Source organism: Euprymna scolopes, chromosome 7 (genome assembly GCF_053919585.1).
Source record: "Euprymna scolopes isolate OS-2025 chromosome 7, ASM5391958v1, whole genome shotgun sequence".
Taxonomy (NCBI): domain Eukaryota; kingdom Metazoa; phylum Mollusca; class Cephalopoda; order Sepiida; family Sepiolidae; genus Euprymna; species Euprymna scolopes.
In genome coordinates, this window is record NC_136488.1 from 72,892,802 (window position 1) to 72,913,917 (window position 21,116).

General features: G+C 28.5%; 1 protein-coding gene and 1 long non-coding RNA gene across 4 annotated transcripts in view; one reads left to right on the forward strand and one right to left on the reverse strand.

Annotated features, from left to right (window-relative positions):
* The window catches only part of LOC145279779 (uncharacterized), a 185,676-nt gene extending 177,067 nt beyond the window's left edge, over window positions 1-8,609 (forward strand). For all 3 annotated transcript variants that reach the window (XM_080131103.1, XM_080131105.1, XM_080131104.1), the window contains 2 exons: window positions 4,476-4,705; window positions 5,188-8,609. In XM_080131103.1, the coding sequence (XP_079987229.1) occupies window positions 4,476-4,705; window positions 5,188-7,713 (2,756 nt within the window). In that variant the 3' untranslated portion in view covers window positions 7,714-8,609. The remainder of the gene's footprint in view (window positions 1-4,475; window positions 4,706-5,187) is intronic.
* The window catches only part of LOC145279780 (uncharacterized), a 357,881-nt gene that overhangs the window by 307,112 nt on the left and 29,653 nt on the right, over window positions 1-21,116 (reverse strand). The window contains exon 2 of the long non-coding RNA XR_013868447.1: window positions 17,652-17,698. This is a non-coding gene — a long non-coding RNA (uncharacterized LOC145279780). The remainder of the gene's footprint in view (window positions 1-17,651; window positions 17,699-21,116) is intronic.

A 21,116-nucleotide genomic window follows, 5' to 3' on the forward strand; every position in this document is an offset into this window, starting at 1 on the left:
CGATTTCTATGATTTGTATGTTCTTTTTCTTAAATAAAATTGACAAAAATATAAACATATTGAAATTATTTTTATTCATTGTTTTACAAACTTAAAATATATTAAGATGTTACAAGATAAAGACAGTTTTAATATGAATTTCTAGCGATTGCATTTGAAAAATTATTAACTTATCTGATCAAAACTATTTGATCATATAAATGTGAAAACACACAATTATTATTTTAGTTTATATATCACACATTTAATGCAAAGACTTTTTTTCAAAATATATGATAACACTAATTTCTGATTTGCATTATTTCAAATCGCTATTTTAAACAACATTCAAATATATTGAAAGTATGTATATTCTTTTTTATCTATTAACAATATTAATACAATATAGCCCTATAAAATTATAACTCAATAACCAAATAAAAATTTCAATAAATACAAAATAAGTCTACAAAAATTAGTTTACTACATTCCTTATCTCTTAAATAAATTAAATCTAAAAAGGATCTAGTTTGAGAGAAATATTACTTTCTTGGATGTTGTTCACAAAGGTAAACATGCCGATAAAATGTAACAGAGAATAACTGTAATTCATTGAAAAATAGGAATCAATTGGTATAATAAAATCTTAAAATCGATCAGTGAATTTACTTGTTGTAAAGTCCCATACTAATAAAGGACACCTGTACATAAACTGCAACAAATTCTACAAAATATTATTGTATAATGTAACCCTTATATGACTTTCTTTCGATAGTTCATGTGTGTATATCAGTTATCAAAAATGTTTTTTAAACAGTTTGTAGAATCCAATACAACAGAAAAAAATTACTTCATTCACTTCATACTGATATAAAAAAGTGAAGATAAATGAATAAAATACAGCTAAATCTTCTTTCAAGACAAAGGAACAACAGTATGGATTTATACAATTCTGACAGTATGTATCATTGTTTAAAGCAATATTGCCACCATTTGTGATTTTTTAAAGATCTGATCAATTTATATTCTGTTATACATATAAAAATGATTCTTACTTAATATTAATGGCATTGACAGCATGCCATTTGAACAAACTAAATGAAATTACTAGCTCGCCAGAATTAACATATTTAAATTATCTAGTTTGACGGTTTAACACAAAGTACAAAGTAATAAAAGTAATAAAACTTTAAACAATTTTTCAGTAACATTTAACAAAACAATTGTCAATAAATTTAACTAAAATTATTTCACTTTTATCACGAATTGTTAATATTGATAAACTGTAACAATATAATAATTTTATTATATTGGACTCAAGCCTCAGTTTTTCTCGGGGGAAAAACTTACTGAACTCCAGATTACATAAACTTTTGTAAAATTTTATAAATAGGAATTTAAAATTTTTTCTAGTGTTTCTTGAATTTATTGTTCATTTACGATCATAATCCATCATTATTAAAAAATATATATATATTGAAAGCTGCATATTATGGGAGGAACATGGAAATCCCAATATTTATTATGGTGATTAATAATTTACTTACATACTGTAAAGAAAGGAAATATTGAACAGTAACTGATAGTAAAATAATTAGATTTGTCTCCCTTTGATTAAAATGTTTACTTTTCATGTAGTTATCAGAAAATGTCATTGTAACGTGCTAGTATGTATGGTAAAAGAATATGTCCAGCACAAGTTTTCCCTTGTAAAAAAAAAGTGTATAGGTGCTTACTTTTTAAAGTAACTACAAAAATGTCAGGCGTTTTTTGTTCAGAGCATCGAAATTAAATTTTTAAAAAAAGAAAAAGAAAAAAGTTGATTTTTAAAAATTTTAAACAACTTAGTATACCAAACAGTAAACACACTATCAGGATGTTGCTTTTAACATAAGTAAAATGGAGGTAAAAATTTGCATGAGTGAGTAAATTTTTTAGAATATATCTTATGGCTTCTTTATGGAGATATATTGTTTTTGTCATAAGTTCAAATTAAGGGGATTAGTAGTGTTTATTAAGGGGTTTATATTTGGATATTAAGTGATGTGAGAGTCAAAAGAAGGTTTATTTAATATATATCTTTTCCTTAGTAGAGAGTTTAGCATTAACACGAAATTGATAACCATGAAAGTAGAAAAAACTCCATTAGCAATGCAGGAAAACACAAATATTGTGTAATTGCTATTTCTCATGTAAAAAAAAAGCACATGCATATTATATATATATATATATATATATATATATATATATATATATATATATATATAACTCTAGGAAACGTTGAAATCTTAAAGATTTCAATTGTTTTGATGAATAGTGAAAAAAACTGTCCTAAATGTGTCAAAATATTTCGTTGATGAGTTGTGAACTTTCTGTTTTTATTTGAATGACATGGAAGGTTTTAATACTTAAGGGTATTAGGTTTTTTTCTTTCTTTTAAAACTTAATTCACTGCATAGCTGTCAGTCTATTTCTATTCAAACTACATCAGAATCTTCACCTTATCCTTGTTATCATAGACAAACTTATATGATTACAATTTTATTGGATCATGTCAGGAATCTTATCAGTAGGTATTATTTATATTAATTATATCTCTGTATGTGAACTATATTTATAATTTATTTGAAAAAGTTCTAAATCTAGCAAAATGATAGATAAATGTCTTAATAGCCAATAGTTTCAGTTTAAAAACAATATTTTTTGATGTATGAAACAATTTTTTTTATTTTTATAGATGATTTTCAAATAATGTTGCATGACAATACATATAAGAACTTTTTAATGATTTCTATACATGTTTCATAAGAGGTATACTTTTTATATAAGTACCTATTTACTCATTAATAAAGAAAAAAAAGATTAATTACATGCCACATGATCTATAAGACTTTATTTTAAGATGTGGTGTTTTAATGTATTGAATGCTTTATTGAATATTTTGATGTATTACAAAAAATAGTATACTTTAATAAAATTGATTGATGTAGAAATTCTTTTGGATAAACATTACAATTCATTTTTTAATTAATTTTCATGCTCACTAAGTGTAGAGTTAAATCTGTTATTAAACTAAAGTGGAGTCAATCAATGTTTGTTTCTCTAAGCTTTATTTAATCACACAAGATACATGCTCAAACATTCCTTAGTTTTAGGTTTAAATTGTTTTTAAAAATTACATTTTAATTCTTCTAATTAGCCATAGTTTTAAATTAACTCACCAAACGATTCAATTTTTGTAAAATTTCTGTCTGTCATTTTTACCCTCTCTCACTGTATGTTGTTTGATCCCATTCCACCCTTATTGCATACGATGTCTGCCACTCATACATTCGTCTTCCCCTGCTTCGGTTATGAACAGCAAAAGGTTAAAAGAAAACTTAGTCCTACTTTCTATCTTGACAAAGAGAGACATTAAGAAAAAAAGTAGCAAAGGAAAAGGTGTTGACAATTGCAATTCTCTCTGTCAGATTCTCTTTTACTTTCTCTCCACCAGTTTCCATTCAATCACCTTCTCTTTCTAATTGATGAAAAGAGATACCGAGGAGAGAGTGGCAAGACCAAAGTTGTTGACTACTGCAACTATAAAACTCAAGATTGGAAGAGTCAATTATTACAAAAACAAATATCACAAGTAGTAATACTATTAACTTGTAGTTGGAGAAGGAAAGAGAGTGGAAATAGAGAGATAGCAAGTAGAAAAAGATTAATTTTGGATTTTGTCTTTTTATTTTTTCTAATTTATTTCGTTTTGCAAAAATTTGTTTTGCAAATTTACTTTATCCTGATTCAAACACTTTAACCTGAGCCCAATGTTGATACAACAAGTCATTTTTTGTTTAGTTTTAATACCAAAGTGAATTGTTTGCTGTACGTCAACTTCAACAGAATATTATGTATTTACACATAAATATTGTAGATCTGTTTCTTTTTTTTACAAAGATGAAGAAACATGCTTATAATGTATTTTAGAGTACAATAAATTCTGTTTATATCCTTAAAGTATTTAGTTTTTGTTATAAGAAAATAATCAAGTAATTGTATACAAAATATTCAGTATTTACTTATTCATTATTTATTTTACTAAAAATAATTTGGACAAATTAACTTCTAATCTTAAAACATATATATTAAATATATATTAAGGTAATCATATTTATATAGTATCTTCTAAATATGTCTAGAAACCAACATTTTAAGATAATAATTAATAACATTTTTAAACGCTTGCATTGAATGTAGAGAGTTTAAGCTGGAGTTCAATATATATATTTTCAGAAATAAATAAAAGAAAGCGTCTCTGAATATTTTTATTAAAATATAAGAACTATGAATAATTATATATATGCACACACGCACCTGCATTAATGAGTTTTTAGAAGATGAAACAAGCGCTTGTTTGTGGATATAAATATTTAATTATTTAATTACAAATATAATTTAACTAAGTTATTAATTACATTCCTTAAAAGTAACACTAATATATTTTTTTTTAGTTGCTGGGAAAGAAGCATTCCAAGAACATACATCCATCCATTTTAAGCATGCCTGTCCAATGTGTGAGTACAAATCACGAACAGAGGGGCGACTGAAGAAACATATTGAGAACTTCCATAACAACCCTACGCCTGAGCAATTGGCTGCCAATAAACAAAAGAAAGGCAAAATGCCAGCCAAACCAAAGAAATTCACTTGTAAGACTTGTGGGCATGAAACACCCACAAAGGTATGTAATATTATCACTACATTTGAGCGTTTGTTTTATCATGCTATTAAAATTTATTACTGTTGACAAATATCGGTGAAAATTACAAAATTCTGTGAAAAACTAAAATATATTTAGTAATGCACAGTTATCAACTAATGTAACTGTAAACAATAGCACTAATATATCACCTAATATTGCTTTTTTTGACACAATGTTATATCACAATTTTCATGTACAATTTTTTCATTTCTTCCAATGAAATAAGTAAGATTGTTTGCAATAATGCAATGTTATGAAAAATAAAAACATCTTCAATAGATCTATCAGATTTCATATCGATTAAATACTGATTATACGTGCAGTCCTTCTTGCAGATATTTAGAATAATTTTACAATTTTTATCCATATTTTAAAATTAATTATTTATTATCTGCATATCTTTATTAGATATACTTTTTTATTTAATAATATTTTCATTGCATCTTTTTTTTTTTCCTCAGGTTGAATTTTGGGCACATGCTCGTTCTCATATGCGAGAAGATAAAATTCTCAACTGCCAGTTTTGCCCCTTTGTAACTGAATACAAACACCATCTGGAGTACCATCTGCGCAATCACATGGGTTCTAAGCCATTCAAGTGCAGTCAGTGCAATTACCGCTGTGTTAATAAGTCTATGCTCAACAGTCACATGAAATCACATACTAATGTTTACCCATTCCGCTGTCAGGACTGTGGGTATGCTACCAAATATTGTCACAGTCTAAAGCAGCATTTGGACAAGTTAGGACATATGCCGTCCACAGTCCTGAACAGTGATGGAAGCCTACCACAAGGACTCGATAACAATGTATCTCGGTTGAGATTTGCTAAGGGCAGACGGGTCAAGATAGCCTGCAGGGCCCCGACTCTTCGCAAACCTGACCGGCGTCAATACATGCAAGGTGGGTTTTTTCCAATGGGTATGCCACCTCAAGTGATGAATGGAACTGTTTTGCCCCCTTATTGGCATCTTATGAATCAGATGCCACCCAACGGTTTCCATCCTGGTGTACCAAGACCGCCACCCCCATTGATTCCAGTTTCTGGAGTACATTCTGGAGATCCACATCAGCAATCACCGCAACATCAGCAGCATCAACAACAACCATCCCAACTCCAACAACAGCAACAGCCACCTCTACCACAGCATCAGCAGCAATCACAGCCACCATCTCAGCAACAACAGCAGCAACCAGTACCACACCCACCACCACCACCACCGCCACAACACCATCACCAGCAACATCCTCCTCAAGATGTTACCATTTCTACCTCAGTGACATCTGCTGTCAATTCTAGCCCCTACAAATGCACATTCTGTAGTGTTACTGCTGAAAACATGGAATCTTTAAATAGCCATCTTTTGAAAGTTCATGCTGCCGAGAATCAAGATTTGTTCAATGCTTTTGGTATTTCATCTGAAGCCTTGCTTGAGGACCATAATTTACGGACATCTATGATATCCAATTCTTTTAACCATTCCGATGGATCTGAACAGAAACGAAATGATCAATCTGATTCACTTTATGGAAATGCAGATAGTAATTTCCAGCAATCAAATAATGGGAGTCCACAATTCAACGAAATGAAATCTGATGTTAAAGCAGAGAATATCAACCAAAAAGCCACAATGTCTTCACACCCAATACTTCAATCTAGTGGTTCTTCCTCTCCGCAGGCTAGCACAATCAAACAGATGATGAATCGTTTTGGAATGGGACCACTGCCAACATCTCAGGCAGGTCCTGAAGTACCACAAACAACTGAAATACCACTAGATCTGCGAAAACCTAAGTCACCTATCATGACGTCACCATTCATGGGTTCTGGTCATGATTTTGACATGAGAAATGCCAACCTGCCAGGATCAAATGTCCAGCCCACAAATGTTTTAACCTCCCCTATAACTAGTATTCACAGCTCTGCTCTTACAAACATGAAACGTGTCCCCTACCAGGAAGCTATGGCTAAAAAACGTTCTCGTAAAAGTCGAGCATTTAAAAGAGATACATTTCGAATAAAGTATGAAGACCACATTCCAATGCAAGATGGAGATGACGAGCTATCTCGAGGGAACAAAAGCAGTAGTGTTAGCCCGGATGTTCCTCAAGAGTGCATGGAAACTCAAGCTTCTGAGTGTGCTCCAGAATCTGGAGCATATTCCATTTTTCCTGGGGACAAACGGAAAACTCCAACTGAAGACTATCCTACCGGTTCTTTCCGGTCAACTCCAAGCAACGAAAAGAGCCCCCAAGAAACTGATGATCATGTAATTAGTTATGAGCAGCTACACAAAAGTCTGCAGATCCTTAATGAAGAACTGGAACATAAACCTGACATTTCTGGTCATAATCCAAGCAATCCAATCAATGACAATATGTCAGCTACAGTCCCACCTCCACCACAACAGCAGCATCCACCACCACAACAGCAACAACCACTACCACCACAACAGCCACCACCACAACCACCACAACCCTCAACATCGGCAGCAGCAACATCAGACAATATATCAGGTGATCTCTTACCAGAACAAATGAACCACTTTCTCAATACATATTATAATCAACAGAACTCTTTATCTGGAATGCATCGTCGTGGTTCAAAAATTGCAATGCAAATCATTCAAGAAACTGGTGGCAACCACCACCAGACAAACAATCAACCTCCACCTCAAACCCCTATGTTGCCACCTCAACAAAATGGAGCTGGACTACCATTTAGACGCTACCCGATGAATCCCAATGATGGTGGTGCTTCTAGCAACAACAGTAACCCAAAAATGGATCGTAAAAATAAGGAACAAGATAATGAAGAAACATTTGAGTGTGGACATTGTGGTATCGTATATAGAAGTTGTATCATGTACACTATTCATATGGGATATCATTGCCAACAAGATCCACTAAAGTGTAACATGTGTGGACATCAAAGTAGAGATAAAATCGATTTTTTCATCCATATTGCCAGAGCTCCTCATGTATAAGCCCTATTACAAATGTAGACAATTTGAAACAAACTTTGTAAGAAAGAATGAGAGAGGTCAATAACTTGACCTTAGTAGCTGATGTTCATTCCTTGTGTTCTTTCTAAATAGCCATGTTGTGCAAAAACATTTTCTTCCCAAAACCCATACATCCCATTAATTAAGATTCTTCAGCTATTACTACAACTACCACTACTACCACTACTCCTATTACTAATTTTATCATACTTCTAATAGTTACTATGACAACGACAACTTACAAGTATTTTACTATTATTTGAATCTGGAAATTTAAAATGCATAGCTGACAATTATTTTGGAAAATCTATTTTGAATTTTTTTTGTGAGAATCTTTGGGGAAATACTTCTTTTTTTTTTGTTAACAATGGGGAATTGTTTGGGGGTTTTTTCCTATTTTTTTGTTGATGTTTATCTGAATTTTTTTTTAAACAATATCAACCAAAGCACAAATTAACAGACACACAAAGATGAATTTGAAGATGTTTCATGCAGAATAATAACAGCAGTAATCAAAAGTAATAACCCAAAATAAAGCAGCTGTTATTAAGAAAAGTTAGAAGTAAAAAAGTATTATGCATCACAGAAATTAAGTAATATAAAACTGATTAATTAAATGGAGTTGTTTTGAATGCGTGTATTTATATTTGAGTGCAGTGTGATATGAATTTGCATTGAAGAAATTACTATTGCTTTTAGTTTCAACTGAAAAATAAGTGTTCAAAACATTATCTTACTTTTCCTAGTGTTTATTTTACTTTTATATTTAACTTTAAGTAAAGCAGATATTTTAAGACTTCAAAAATAAAATTTCCATATTATGAAATAATTTTTCATTTAATAAATAAAATATACAATATTATATTTTCGACATTTTCATGGGCTATTGACAAGTATGTATATACATAAACAATTACTAAAATGTTATCTAAATAATTTTTGAGAAATTTGGTGAAATGATATTAAACAATTATGAAATATAAAATTTTAAAATAATGAAATGTTCATTAGCACTATTAAAATTCTTTAAAAACTGTGTCATCCAAACCAAAACAGTTTCAAGTCTTAACATAGAATACATTACTAATTAATTAATATTAATATTCTATTAGAATATATAATACATTGAATTAAATTAACATCAGTGAACTTTATTTTTAGCTTTATGAATCGAATAACTAAAAATAGAATAGATTAACTAAAAATATAAGCTCAATTTTAGTTAATCTATTTGATGCTTGAGTTTTTAAAACTTATTTCATACACTTTTTCAGTTTTTAAAGTGTATGATTTTTGTTTCATTCACAATCAATTTTTAGGTTAAGAAATCTTTTGTTTTAATGTCTTGAAATTCAGCATGGAAGAAAATAAACTTGTTTTCAATATTATACCAGAAATAACATTAAACTAACCATAAATTCACAGTTCCATAAATATTTAAACTTTAATGTTAGTCATAAAATGTTTAACTCCACTTGTTAAAATTTAAATGAGATTTATATTTTAAAAATACATACTAACAGAATTTTATATGAGCCATAGTTGTTTTAAAAAAAAGACAGTACTATGAAAGTTATTATTATTGACGAATTGTCTCTAACTATAGTTTAATGTGCAAAACAATTTTAGAAAGACACTACAGCAAAACCTGTATAGAATGAGTTGAAATATTTGAAAGACATTTTTTATTGTAGATTTGTTACATGACTCTGTTGAATTATAACTATAATACAGACAAAAATTATTTCAAGGATTTTATCTAAATTCAGCACTATAACAGCAGCTAAAAGAAACGGGTTTAGCATGACACTACCTAAAATCATTGAAATGCTATAACTTCCCAAAACAAAACATAGAACACATATTTTGGTTTCCGAATAATACATTCTTTAATTAAAATATCCAAAAGCAATTTATATTTACTTATTACAAAATACAAGTATATTTCTATTTCTTTTAAAAAAATAATTTTCAAAGTTAATTTAAAACACAAATAACTGTTTACACAAAATTATTAAACAAAAATATCTCAGAATTACAAGGAACCACTAAGAAGGAAAGTATTTGTTTGAAGGTATTTTTTAAAACTAATTCAACTTGATTAGCATTTTTAGTAAGTTATGATAAGGACTAAATTCATCGAACAGAAAAACAAATGAAAATAGAAGACATAGATTTTGCCTATTTATTTTTGGTAAATTCATTTGAAAAGTAAAACACTTTTACAACATCGTCAGAAGTAAAATGTGTTCTGTTTTTTGTGGAACTGTTCTTTTTATCACTTCACACATTCCAACTATTACTTATTCTACAGAAACAAAACATCTGTTTGAGCAAAAATTATAATTTATACATATAATCATTCAAAACGATCATATATTATTGATAAATAAATTTTCATTGGCATGAGATGACAAAATATATTTTGTGCTTCGAATATTTTATATTAGAAAAGTTGTAAATATATACATTTTTGCAAGGAATAAATATATATTTTTAAACGTAGAATTAAAAATTATTTGGGATTTTTAAATGAAAAAATGTTATTGTGAGACCAAATCCTTTTGAAAATATGTGTTCTATGTTTTGTTTACGTTTTGGAAGGCATGGCAATTGAATGAAACTTAATAAAATTACAGGTAAAACTCATTTCTTTAAACTGCATCAAATTTACACATGGTCCCTTTTACATGTAATAATAGGCAGTATCTAATGAAAGTAAATGCAAATCAAATACTGAAATCAAATTCAATCCAATAATATGATACTAATTTCATGTTCATTTCTATTCTCACTAGCTGAATCCAAGTTCCATATTTCACATGATTATTTTGACTTTAATTTGAATCCATTCAGTAAATATGTTATATATATATATAACCACTTGCAGCTTTGGTAGTAAGACAACCTAATAGTTAATCTAGTAGACCATTTGAATACCTACCAAATGTTAGAAATCAGATTATGATAGTTTGCAGTGTTTACCCATTCTTTTATGAGTTTGTAACCACATAGAATTTTATCGACATATATTTATTGTATTCAAGAAAATCTATGTAAAACTATTAATACTTCACCATGTAAGACGCCAGGATAAAAACCACTATAGTTCAAGAGCAAATTATGGTGAAAAAGAAAACAAAACAAGTTATCTAATTATTTTATTTTATTTTCAATACCATTAGGTGTGTTTTTAAAACGGTTATATTTTTCTTTTTCAAAATTCACTTTGAAAAGTCAAAGCTATTTAAAGATTCGTTTCAATCAAAAACATCCTTTCTAGCAATGAGATAGTTATTGAAAGTGATTTTACTGAAATGTTTAAGTAAAAATAAAATTTTGATTTTTTTCTAATGCTTGAGTTAAAAAACGTTCTGGAGTGTTTTTATATACCTGAGAACGTTTTTTAACCAAAGCATTAAAAAATAATCACGATTTCAAATAAAGTATAGAAATTAATATAGAAAATATAAATACGAGTGTTTTTCCTTATATATGATAAAAATTAATAATATTTATAGTGATGGTATGTGTGACAGTATTGATAATATATTATAAGTAAGGGTACTTTGAATATTTACAGTAGTAGTGATAGTAGCAGTAGTTGTAGAAGTATCTGTATGCATATTCGATAAAGGAAAGATAACTATTGTTCTATTTTGTTTTTCCTCACATTTTGACTGGTTCAAAAGATGTTATAAGATTTTTTTTAAAAAGAAATCAAGATTTTCTTTTCTCCCTTACATTTTCTTGGGAAAATATTACTTGACTGATAAGATTTTGAAAATTTCTTGTGCTATAATATTTTAGAAAGATATTGTGGATTTTACCAACATATTTATGCTAAGCAATTCATTTCAGTTTTAATTAAGAAAAACTCCTTGCATCAAATATCACCTTGACTTATTATAAAATATTGAAATAGTTCATATCTTTAAACAGAACTTTTATAGTTTCCTAATTATACTTTCCTCGTTATTAAAAATTTAATCTTTCATATGAATTTTATATAAATCCTGAAAGATTCTTAAATTAAATCTACAAAAATCCAATATTTCCAAAGCTATATAAATATTTTATTACAAAATGTATTATATCATTTTATAATGAAAAAAGTGGAGCCCTAAAATATATAGTAAAAATACAAACAAAAAGAAACGCCTGAAAGTAAAAACATAGTTCAAATCTATTAAGATATAATCTTAAACAGTTTTAACTCAAAATCCAATAAAAGTATTTCAACCAAATTGAAAAAGTATAAATATGTAAAGTATTATAATTTTCATGGGTTACCACGTGAACAAATATAACTAACTGATCAGTTGGAGGGAGAAAACAAATTCATTGATTTGAATGTTTTATAAAATACTTAATGCTCTCTTTAAAAAAAAAGAATGTGTTGCATTCTTTTTTTTTTTAATTTAAAGTATAAATTACTGTATACTGACCAAAATCACTTGTCGCAAGCAGTCATGTTATTCTGCTCAATGTTTATACTTGCTTATGGCAATTTTAATGTGATCCTTGGTTGATCTATGAAAAACCACAACATCATCCCACCCCCGATACAAACACATGTAATTTAATGGCTCCAGTTAATTCTTATTGTACAAATAGATGGGGGAAAATATACCCCCATACATGAAATGTGCACATAATTAATGGTGCTCTGCTTGTTGATCTGAACCTGAACTGGTGAAGGGAATAAAATGGTGCTTCTTAAACTTTTAATTAACTTGGCATTTCAGTTGTATTATGAAAAAAAGGGGAACAAAGAAAAGTAGAGGAAAATAAAATCAATCTTCTATTTATAACAGACCAAAAGAAAAAAGCACACACTTTAATATTTATTGTTTTATTTTTTACAGGCAGCTTCATTTTTCACAATGATCACAGTCAGGCCATATGTAATATCGAAACCTATCTTTTTCTGGGGAACGTATGCAGGACATTTGTAACCATTGTTTTTGTTCTTTTACCTTAGTAGAATGCTTTCAATGCCACAAGTTTTACACAGCCATTTCATCACCACAGTTTTATTTACTAAAAGCTTATCATACACGTGTTTAAAAGCATCAATGCATAGGCATAATTCCTTATTTGTAATCACAATTTTTGGTCATTTGTATTATGTGTAAACCTTTTCATTAGCATTTTGCTATCTGTCTCCTACTTTAACTGATTTATTATCTTTATATACATATTTGGTACTTTCTAGTTATCCAGCTCTATTATATTGTAAAATTTATATGTGGCTTAAACAGAGCTGCTAGACAACTAGAAATTACCAAAAAGAAAAAAACATTTTTATTTGCTTCTTTCGTCTTTAAAGTCCCATCATACTTAGCTTCTACATTTAATTTTTTAAAATATACTCTAATTTTAACAGTCATATCAATATAAACATTAATAAAAATCGAGATAATGTTCTCTAATTTATTAGTTTGCTATTCTTTAATAATTTGTATGTGTATACAATTTATAGATTTATAGAATACTTCAAAGTTTTAACGGTGAAGATATATCTCATGTTTTTTTTTAAACTAGATAACCCAAATAGATAACGATATGTATCAAATACAAGTATTTTAATGAAAACAACGCTAATAAAAAAACTCATTTTGCAGTATACAATCTTTTAAAACAAAAATCATCAATTGCATAGTTAGAATAGTAAAGATTATTTTAAAATTAATCATAGTGAAAATTGTATAAAAAAGTGTTTTTCAATGAATTTTGCATAAAGGAAACTTATTTGATAAGCATATATTATTTTTATTCAAGAAAGTAAATCTATATTTTATCTCACCGTTTTTTTATAAATCAATGAAATTATTCTAACATGCAACTATAACAGTCTTTTCTAAATTCTGTTATATAGATTGTAAATCTTTATTATTTCTATGAATAAGTTGTTTTCTTGCTGCTAATTTAATAAGAAAAATTATTATTGCCTTTTTCTTTCATTTTAATATATTAAATTTCATATTCTATTATTGTGTTTCCAACTACAAATCATTAGCTTTTAAATGTTATCATTATTGAACACTGCAATATCTCAGGGAATGGATTTGTTTAAGTCTTGTGGTGAGTAAGCTCTTTAATATACAAAGTGGGTCATGTTTGAAAACTACCTCATCTTTTTTTTTCATGTCTTTTAGTATTCACTTGCCTCGGTAATGGTGCTTCTTCAGTTAAGGCAATGATGAGATTGACAAATGACAAAAAGTAGCAAGCACCTGCATATTGTAATCTTGATGTTTTCATTTACAGAAAGATGACGAGAATGTTGCTGCTTTTAAGGGATTAATAAAATTTCTTTTCTATTGCTAATGATTACACTGTCCTGTAAACTAAATTAAACCTAATTTGGTTTCGGTTGTCTGTTTTACAGTATTTTCGGGCATTTTTAATGCTGAAATACAATAACATTCATTGTACACAATTTGAAATTTTATCCAAGGCTGGAAAAGTAGGGGGTTGTACCTAATCTAAGAAAGTTATATCAAAGAACAAAATGCCAAGTTAATTAAAATAAAAAATATAAACTGAAAATATTTCTGGCGGTGGTAGTGTTCTGGTATTCTATTGTATTATAAAGCCGATATTGCCAATATTGAAATTTTGAAGTTGCTGTGAAATGTTTTACTGCAGCACGTTTTTGACATTTGACAGACTGATAATCGAGTAACAACACTGCACATAATGCCATCCAGGAGAGGGTTGGCATTTCGTACCAGTGATCATATCATAGTTACAAACTCACAAAATAATACTTATATGCAAAAACATACTAGTATTCAGCATAATAATACTATTGCTACTACTAATAATGGACAACAACAGCAATGAAACACAAAATAATGACACTTTTACTTGAAAGGAAACCAAACTATAACAAAAATGTGTGAAGCATTTCTGGATGATGTAATTTTTTTTCTTAAATTGTGTTACATATTTTGGGGCAACACCAATGGCACATCCTTTTAATTGATATGCTATCCTCCCATGATGCATGATTATACAATAACTAATGGAGATTGCTTGCTGTAATTTCACTTGGAGAATATTGCATTATGGGTTGCTATTATGTGCGTTCAGTGAAAACTAAGACAATGCTGTGTTATTATCATAAGAATAAAATTGCTGATGAAGGTTAAAAATGTGAACATTTTTGCCAGAAGTCGCATCAAACTACCTCAAAGTATAACTGTGTTGATAAACATTTGGACTGAAATTTTTATTCATTTTTTTCACAATGGACAGTTTTTTTGTCTACATTATGATTTTATTTTTGAACTGGAAAGAAAAATACTGCAATATAAATCATTTGCTTTTTATCATTATCAATTATCATTAAGATTTCTTTTTTTAATTTTTGAAGTGAAAAAGTATTACACAGCATAACACGAAAACGATGGGCGAAACTTGTTTACTTCTATCTACCCATTTTTATTTTTTTCATTTCTTTGATGCTTTTAAAGTTTATTAATTATCCGTTGCAAAAGACTTTTTAGGACGTAAGCCATATGGTGTTGCCCAGCCAGCTGTTATTAAGTACTACACTGAAAAAGGACAGCAGTTATGAAAGTGAGCTGGGGAGAATGAGGCATACTCCTCACCAACTTATGTACACCTTCAGCCATGCCGTTTATATAATATAGGCTGAAACCATTGTTGTCAGTACTAGACTGAAAGTTGTTGTCGTAATGTGATTTACATTTGTTCCTACAATGTTGAACAAAAAGAAAACACATAATTGTCTCTGCACTCAATTCTCCCATACAGAGATTTATCTTCAATTGAAATTTTACCTTTATTTGTAAAGAACTTACTTTATTTTACATTTTATCGTTTTTTTTTAATTAATTATCTACGTTTTTAATCACTAAATCTGTTTTAATTTAAATAAATTGTTTTTAGTCATTTTTTGAAATTATGAAAAAGTATAAATAATTTTACATTGCCATTTCCCATTTTTAAGTTCTGCTCATTCATCTTTACTTTCACTAATAGTTAGATAACTAGTCTCTTTCATTCTACTCCACCAATGTGGTGTGTTGAATATTACAACTTTGCGTACCGGTGATGTGTAAAGTTACTATGAGAGATCAGAACTGTCACTGGCTGCAAGCTACACCCATTGGTTGCCGCTTAGCTATGTCTTTTGTTATGGTCAGTATCAGCTCTCGTTATAAGCTCAGTATTACAGTAATTTAATAACAGCTGCCTTTATTTTTTATTTATTTTTTTGTTAATATCCAGAAAATAATGAGAGCAACAAAGACTAATGCTGATACAAACACATTTGATCTCATATACTTTTCTATTCTCTTTACTTTTTATCACCAACATTTAAAAAAAAATTTTTTTTCAAATTAATTTATTCTTTTGTTAATATTATCATTTATTTTTAGTTTTTAAATTAAAAACAATCTTAAACTATTTTCATTCATTTATTTTTCTTTGTCAAATCCAGTGCATGCTGTGTCATCTTTAGAAAAAACACGAAAGAATGGAAGACAGTACTATTTTCATGAACTGAAAATTCTCCCACTGTGATGAAAAATGTTGTCACACGATTGTGAATTAACTATATATGATTCTTGAAGATGCAAGTTGTGAAATACTGTGTGGGTGGATTTTGCATGGTGTTTGAACACCAATCAACAATTACAACATGTTATTCATCTTCAACAACCAAGTACAGCAAGTGAAACGCATCCAGAGATATACGCAGACATTTAGCACTTACCATTTTATTTTATTTCAAGCAGAACTAACCTGGACTGCACAGCATTTAATCCATTATACATTAGAAAATAAAAACATGTTTTTGTTTTCTTCATAACATGACGATATATGTAAATAAATAAAAAAATAAAAAGTGAAGTGTTTGAAAGTATTCAAAATCTAATTGATGCTAACAAAGTTTGTTGTTTAAGTATTAATACTTTTTTATCTATAATTTACCTAGCTCCTTGTCCATTCATGAATGTTGTTCTTTATTTCTTTTTAATGTTTTGCTGATGCTTTACAATTGTTTCCTGTGGTTAATAATTTGTTATTTAAGATTAATAAGTCTGTTGTGAAAGCATTACCAACAAGTTTTGCGGTACCTAAATCTTTGTATTATCTCTGGGTTCAATATTTGACGTGATAACATTTTCTAAAAGCTTGCTGAACTTTGTAATAGGATGAAAAATGTGTGTAATTGATTGATAAATTCTTTAAGTACACCAGTTTTTAGTTCGTATCTACGTTTCTGTCCATGATGAGTGTTAACAAAAGTCTACCTCAATGATAGATTAAGTTAAAATGCTATGAATAAAAGAATATCTTCTATAATTGTATGGACCTGCAACATGTTCATGGTTAATGTGTACAAAATAATTTTGTGACTGTTGCAAACAGAAACCAAATTTTGTGGTTCTCTCCATGTCCCACTTTCGCAAATCTTGTTTTACATTGGAGTGTTTTCTGTAATCCAAAAATTGAAATTGGGATAAAATTTTGTTCTCTCAATCTCTAAATCTCAAAAAAAAAAAAAAAAAAAAAAAAAAAAAGAGAAAAGAAAAGAAAAAGAGGAGAAAGGAAAAACCATTCCTTTATTTATTTGTACAGGTGGTCATTTTGTTGTATAATTTGTCTGTGACAACTACTACAACCGTTCCTCTGCTAATTTTTCTATTTATAAGATTCACCTTATCCATATATGTGGATGAGAGGGAATACAAAATAAGCAGTGGTTGGTATCTTCCTTTGTCTGCTAGCTCTTATGATAATTATTCATTGATTGGTATTAAATAGTTGTAGGTCAGCTGTAAATCAGCATCAATACAATATATCATTCAAGAAAGGGCTTTGTAGAAAAATAAAAGCAAAAAAAAAAAAAAAAAAAGAATTGTTTTAGAACTTACCATCATATAAGTTTACTTTGAATTACATGGTTGATATCCAGAGGATCCTGAAAATAAAGTGAAAAAAATTAAACAGCATATATATATATATATATATATATATATATATATATATATATATATATATATATATATATATATATCTTTTATTATGAAAAAGAAAGGAAAAAGGCCATTCTTTCCAACTAAAAGTAAAGAAACTTAAATTGAAAAGTTTTTTTTTTATTTTATAACTGCCAATCTTGCCTGCTGTGACCCTTCCATGTTTATTGCCCCTCCTTACAGTTTTTCTCCTCTTCCTTCTTCAACAATTGTGAATATTTCCTCATTAGTAGCATGTTCTCAATACTTTCTTTTCTGTCTTATAATTTGAGCTCTTGCTACCTTGCCTTCGATAATGTGTGATTGCTGCTTAATGTATTATTTTATTGCATTAATCTTTTTGATTTCACTTGTTAAAACTCTTTTTGGAGTTAGTCTGATTATTACTTTATGAAATCATTGCTGCTGTTGCAGACGCTGAAGTTAATGAATGTAAATGTCTAATCTGAATATAAAAATAAACCGTTACTTTACATCCAAGTGCATAATTTATTTCCCATTAATACGCTCACCGACTTCAGTAATTAAAGACGATATATAATGAATGCTCTGCATTGAATAAATTTGTTGGGTTTATAAAGTTGACATTGGATTTGATTGAAAAAAAATTAATAAACCCATCAATTTGTGAATTGTTTTACAAAGATAAAAACACTTTATAAAAGATGAAAACAAAATTGTCAATCTATTTTCAATCTTGCATTTCGTTATCTTTTAAATATCAGTTATCTATAGGAATATAAAATAATTTTGCTTATATTTTTAGATAGTAAATATCTAAATGTAAATGAAAGGATTCAAAAGTGAAAAGTTTAGAGCAGCAGCAGCGTTAAAATAAAAAAAAATGTTCTTATTCAATAATAATAGTCTATGTTAAACCAGCGTGGGAACAATACTTAACATATCTTGTTGTTACAGTTCATTTATTTTTACATTCGTATTCTCTTAAGATATTTTGTTAAACTCCTGTGGAAATCAAAGACTGCATATAGCAAATTATCTAATTATAAATTTAGATTTTAAAAACATTTTCAAAATATGTAATAAATACTAGCCCTTTAATGCTATACTTATGAATCTTAAATTTTGTTTCAGAAAAATATCTTCATTTAGTTATAACAATCTATTTGGAGTCCTATTCGAGAAATTACAACAGCATATTTCTAAAATTTACAAGCTTATTTAGAATGATAATGCAAAAGTGAAAAATGTGTTTTTACTTAAATTTAAGTTGTATGAAAATATAAACTAAAGTACCGATTGTATATTAAATGTATAATATATACTTGATGAATACTTTTAAAGCATAAATGGAATAAAGATTTATTTTCTTCTCAAAGAACACATTTCTTCATCTTTCATTTTCCTTTGTTGAGTTTTGCTCTAGAAAAATAAAGTCAATTTATATTTAAAACAAGTTGGAACTGGACACAAATCACAGATTTGATTGCCATGTTATTTTCTGATTCCTGCATATGTAACAACAAGAAATATTTCTTCTGCTTATTCATGAAGACAATGCCAATAATAAATTGGCTATCTTTCGATTCCTAACCTTAAATTATTCTTTAAATCCAAAAGAGCTTTGGGTACTTCTTTGTTTAATTAGTTTTTATTTTTCATTAGTTAATGGCCTCTGTCGTAATTTTTGCTAGATTTAAATATTTTGGTTAACAAACTGTTTATAATTCTTGTGTTTGTTTTAGTTCACTCCTGCTAGTTGTTGATTCTTTATGGTTCTTAACAAAAGTTAAGATGACGGTGTGTGACAACCTAAAAATCTTTTATTGGAGGGGGGTGGGGTAAAAAGAAAAGAAAAACAGAAATAAAAATAAAAATATCCAAAACATTTCCATCCTGTACATAAGTAGTTATTTGTATAAGCTAATATGTATGTATGTATGTATGTATGTACTATTAAGTATGCATGTAAATGGTGTGTGCTGGTTTGGGCAGTGGCTGGGGCACTATGACTTTCCCCATGTGATAGGTAACCCTGCCTGGCATGACACACACTTGAGAAAAATAATTCCTTCTAATGGCACCAAATTCTTTATGATCCATCAGCTTTCTTTTTGTCTACTTGAATCTTTTTTTAATACTTCTTATAATTGCTAAATTTACTTGAAAACTAAGATTCGAAATGATTTATATAATGAAAATGTTTTGCCCGACAAGAATATAATTTTGAAGTATATTTTTATTTTGTTACAAGATCAAAAACATTGTAGCAGTGTTCTTAAATTTTTCTGTATTGTGTATGATTTGATGTGTTAAAATGATTCTTTAATAAGGTTATTATAATTGAATTCGCCACCTGATGATTATATGTAAAATATTTTGTTTCTTGAAGAATTGCAGTAAATGACTTTGGATTTTATGTTCATAGTAAATAAAAAATACATAATCAAACTAACATTGTCAGTAATGCATAAGCATATTCTTATCACAGTTTAAGATGAAACTTGATAAAAGAAAGACACTCTAAATGTTTCAAATATAATAAAATTACATTAAAAATATTTGCAGAATATGAAAACTCTAACTAGTTTCGCAAAATGACAGTTTTCCAGTCATAATAATACACTGATTTTTGGTGGATCATGAAAGGTGCTTATAATTAGAATGGAGGACTAAAAGAGTACATAACAGTATGAGCAATAAATAGTTTGATTATGGTATAATTTTTACTCAGTGAGTATGGTGTGGATAAATGTTGAGTATATGCTTGGCACAGTATGGCCAGTGTAAGTTGAGCACAGCTACTGGTTACTATTGTTGTTGTTGTTGTTGTTGTCCAGACTACATGTGCACTACTTTAAACGGACTTCATTAGTTTCACTAGTGAACAAAAATGACCAGTAAAAATGACTAATCATTTTTTCTCTTAATCAAGAAGATTATTTTTCAACAAATATAAAACAAATTTAACATTAAGCCATTAAATTTTTTTTTTAATGAATTCAAGAATGTTTTCCCAGCTAAATCACTTGATTTTCAAATGTTCTCAGAACTTCATTATTTATTAGATTAGTATTGAAAAGTTAACTGTTTTGTAGAAAATACATTTGTATGTATGGCATAAACATTTACAAAAATGGGTTATGAAAGTGTACAGAACTGGTTGATGGTGTTGTTCATATGTTGTCTAAAGACAAAGGTAAAAAAAAAGCCAGTTGCAGATATCCATTTAATTGATCAACAAATGTCTGTTACTGCTGATTATTTTGCCAATTCGCAATTTTCAGGAAGGATCTGGTACATTTGTAATAAACCATCGTGATAATTTAGTGTGGAAATTGTGCTTCCAATGTGTTTTTACTGTGTGCCCATTTTCTTCAAGAAAAACTGTATTCACTTTCT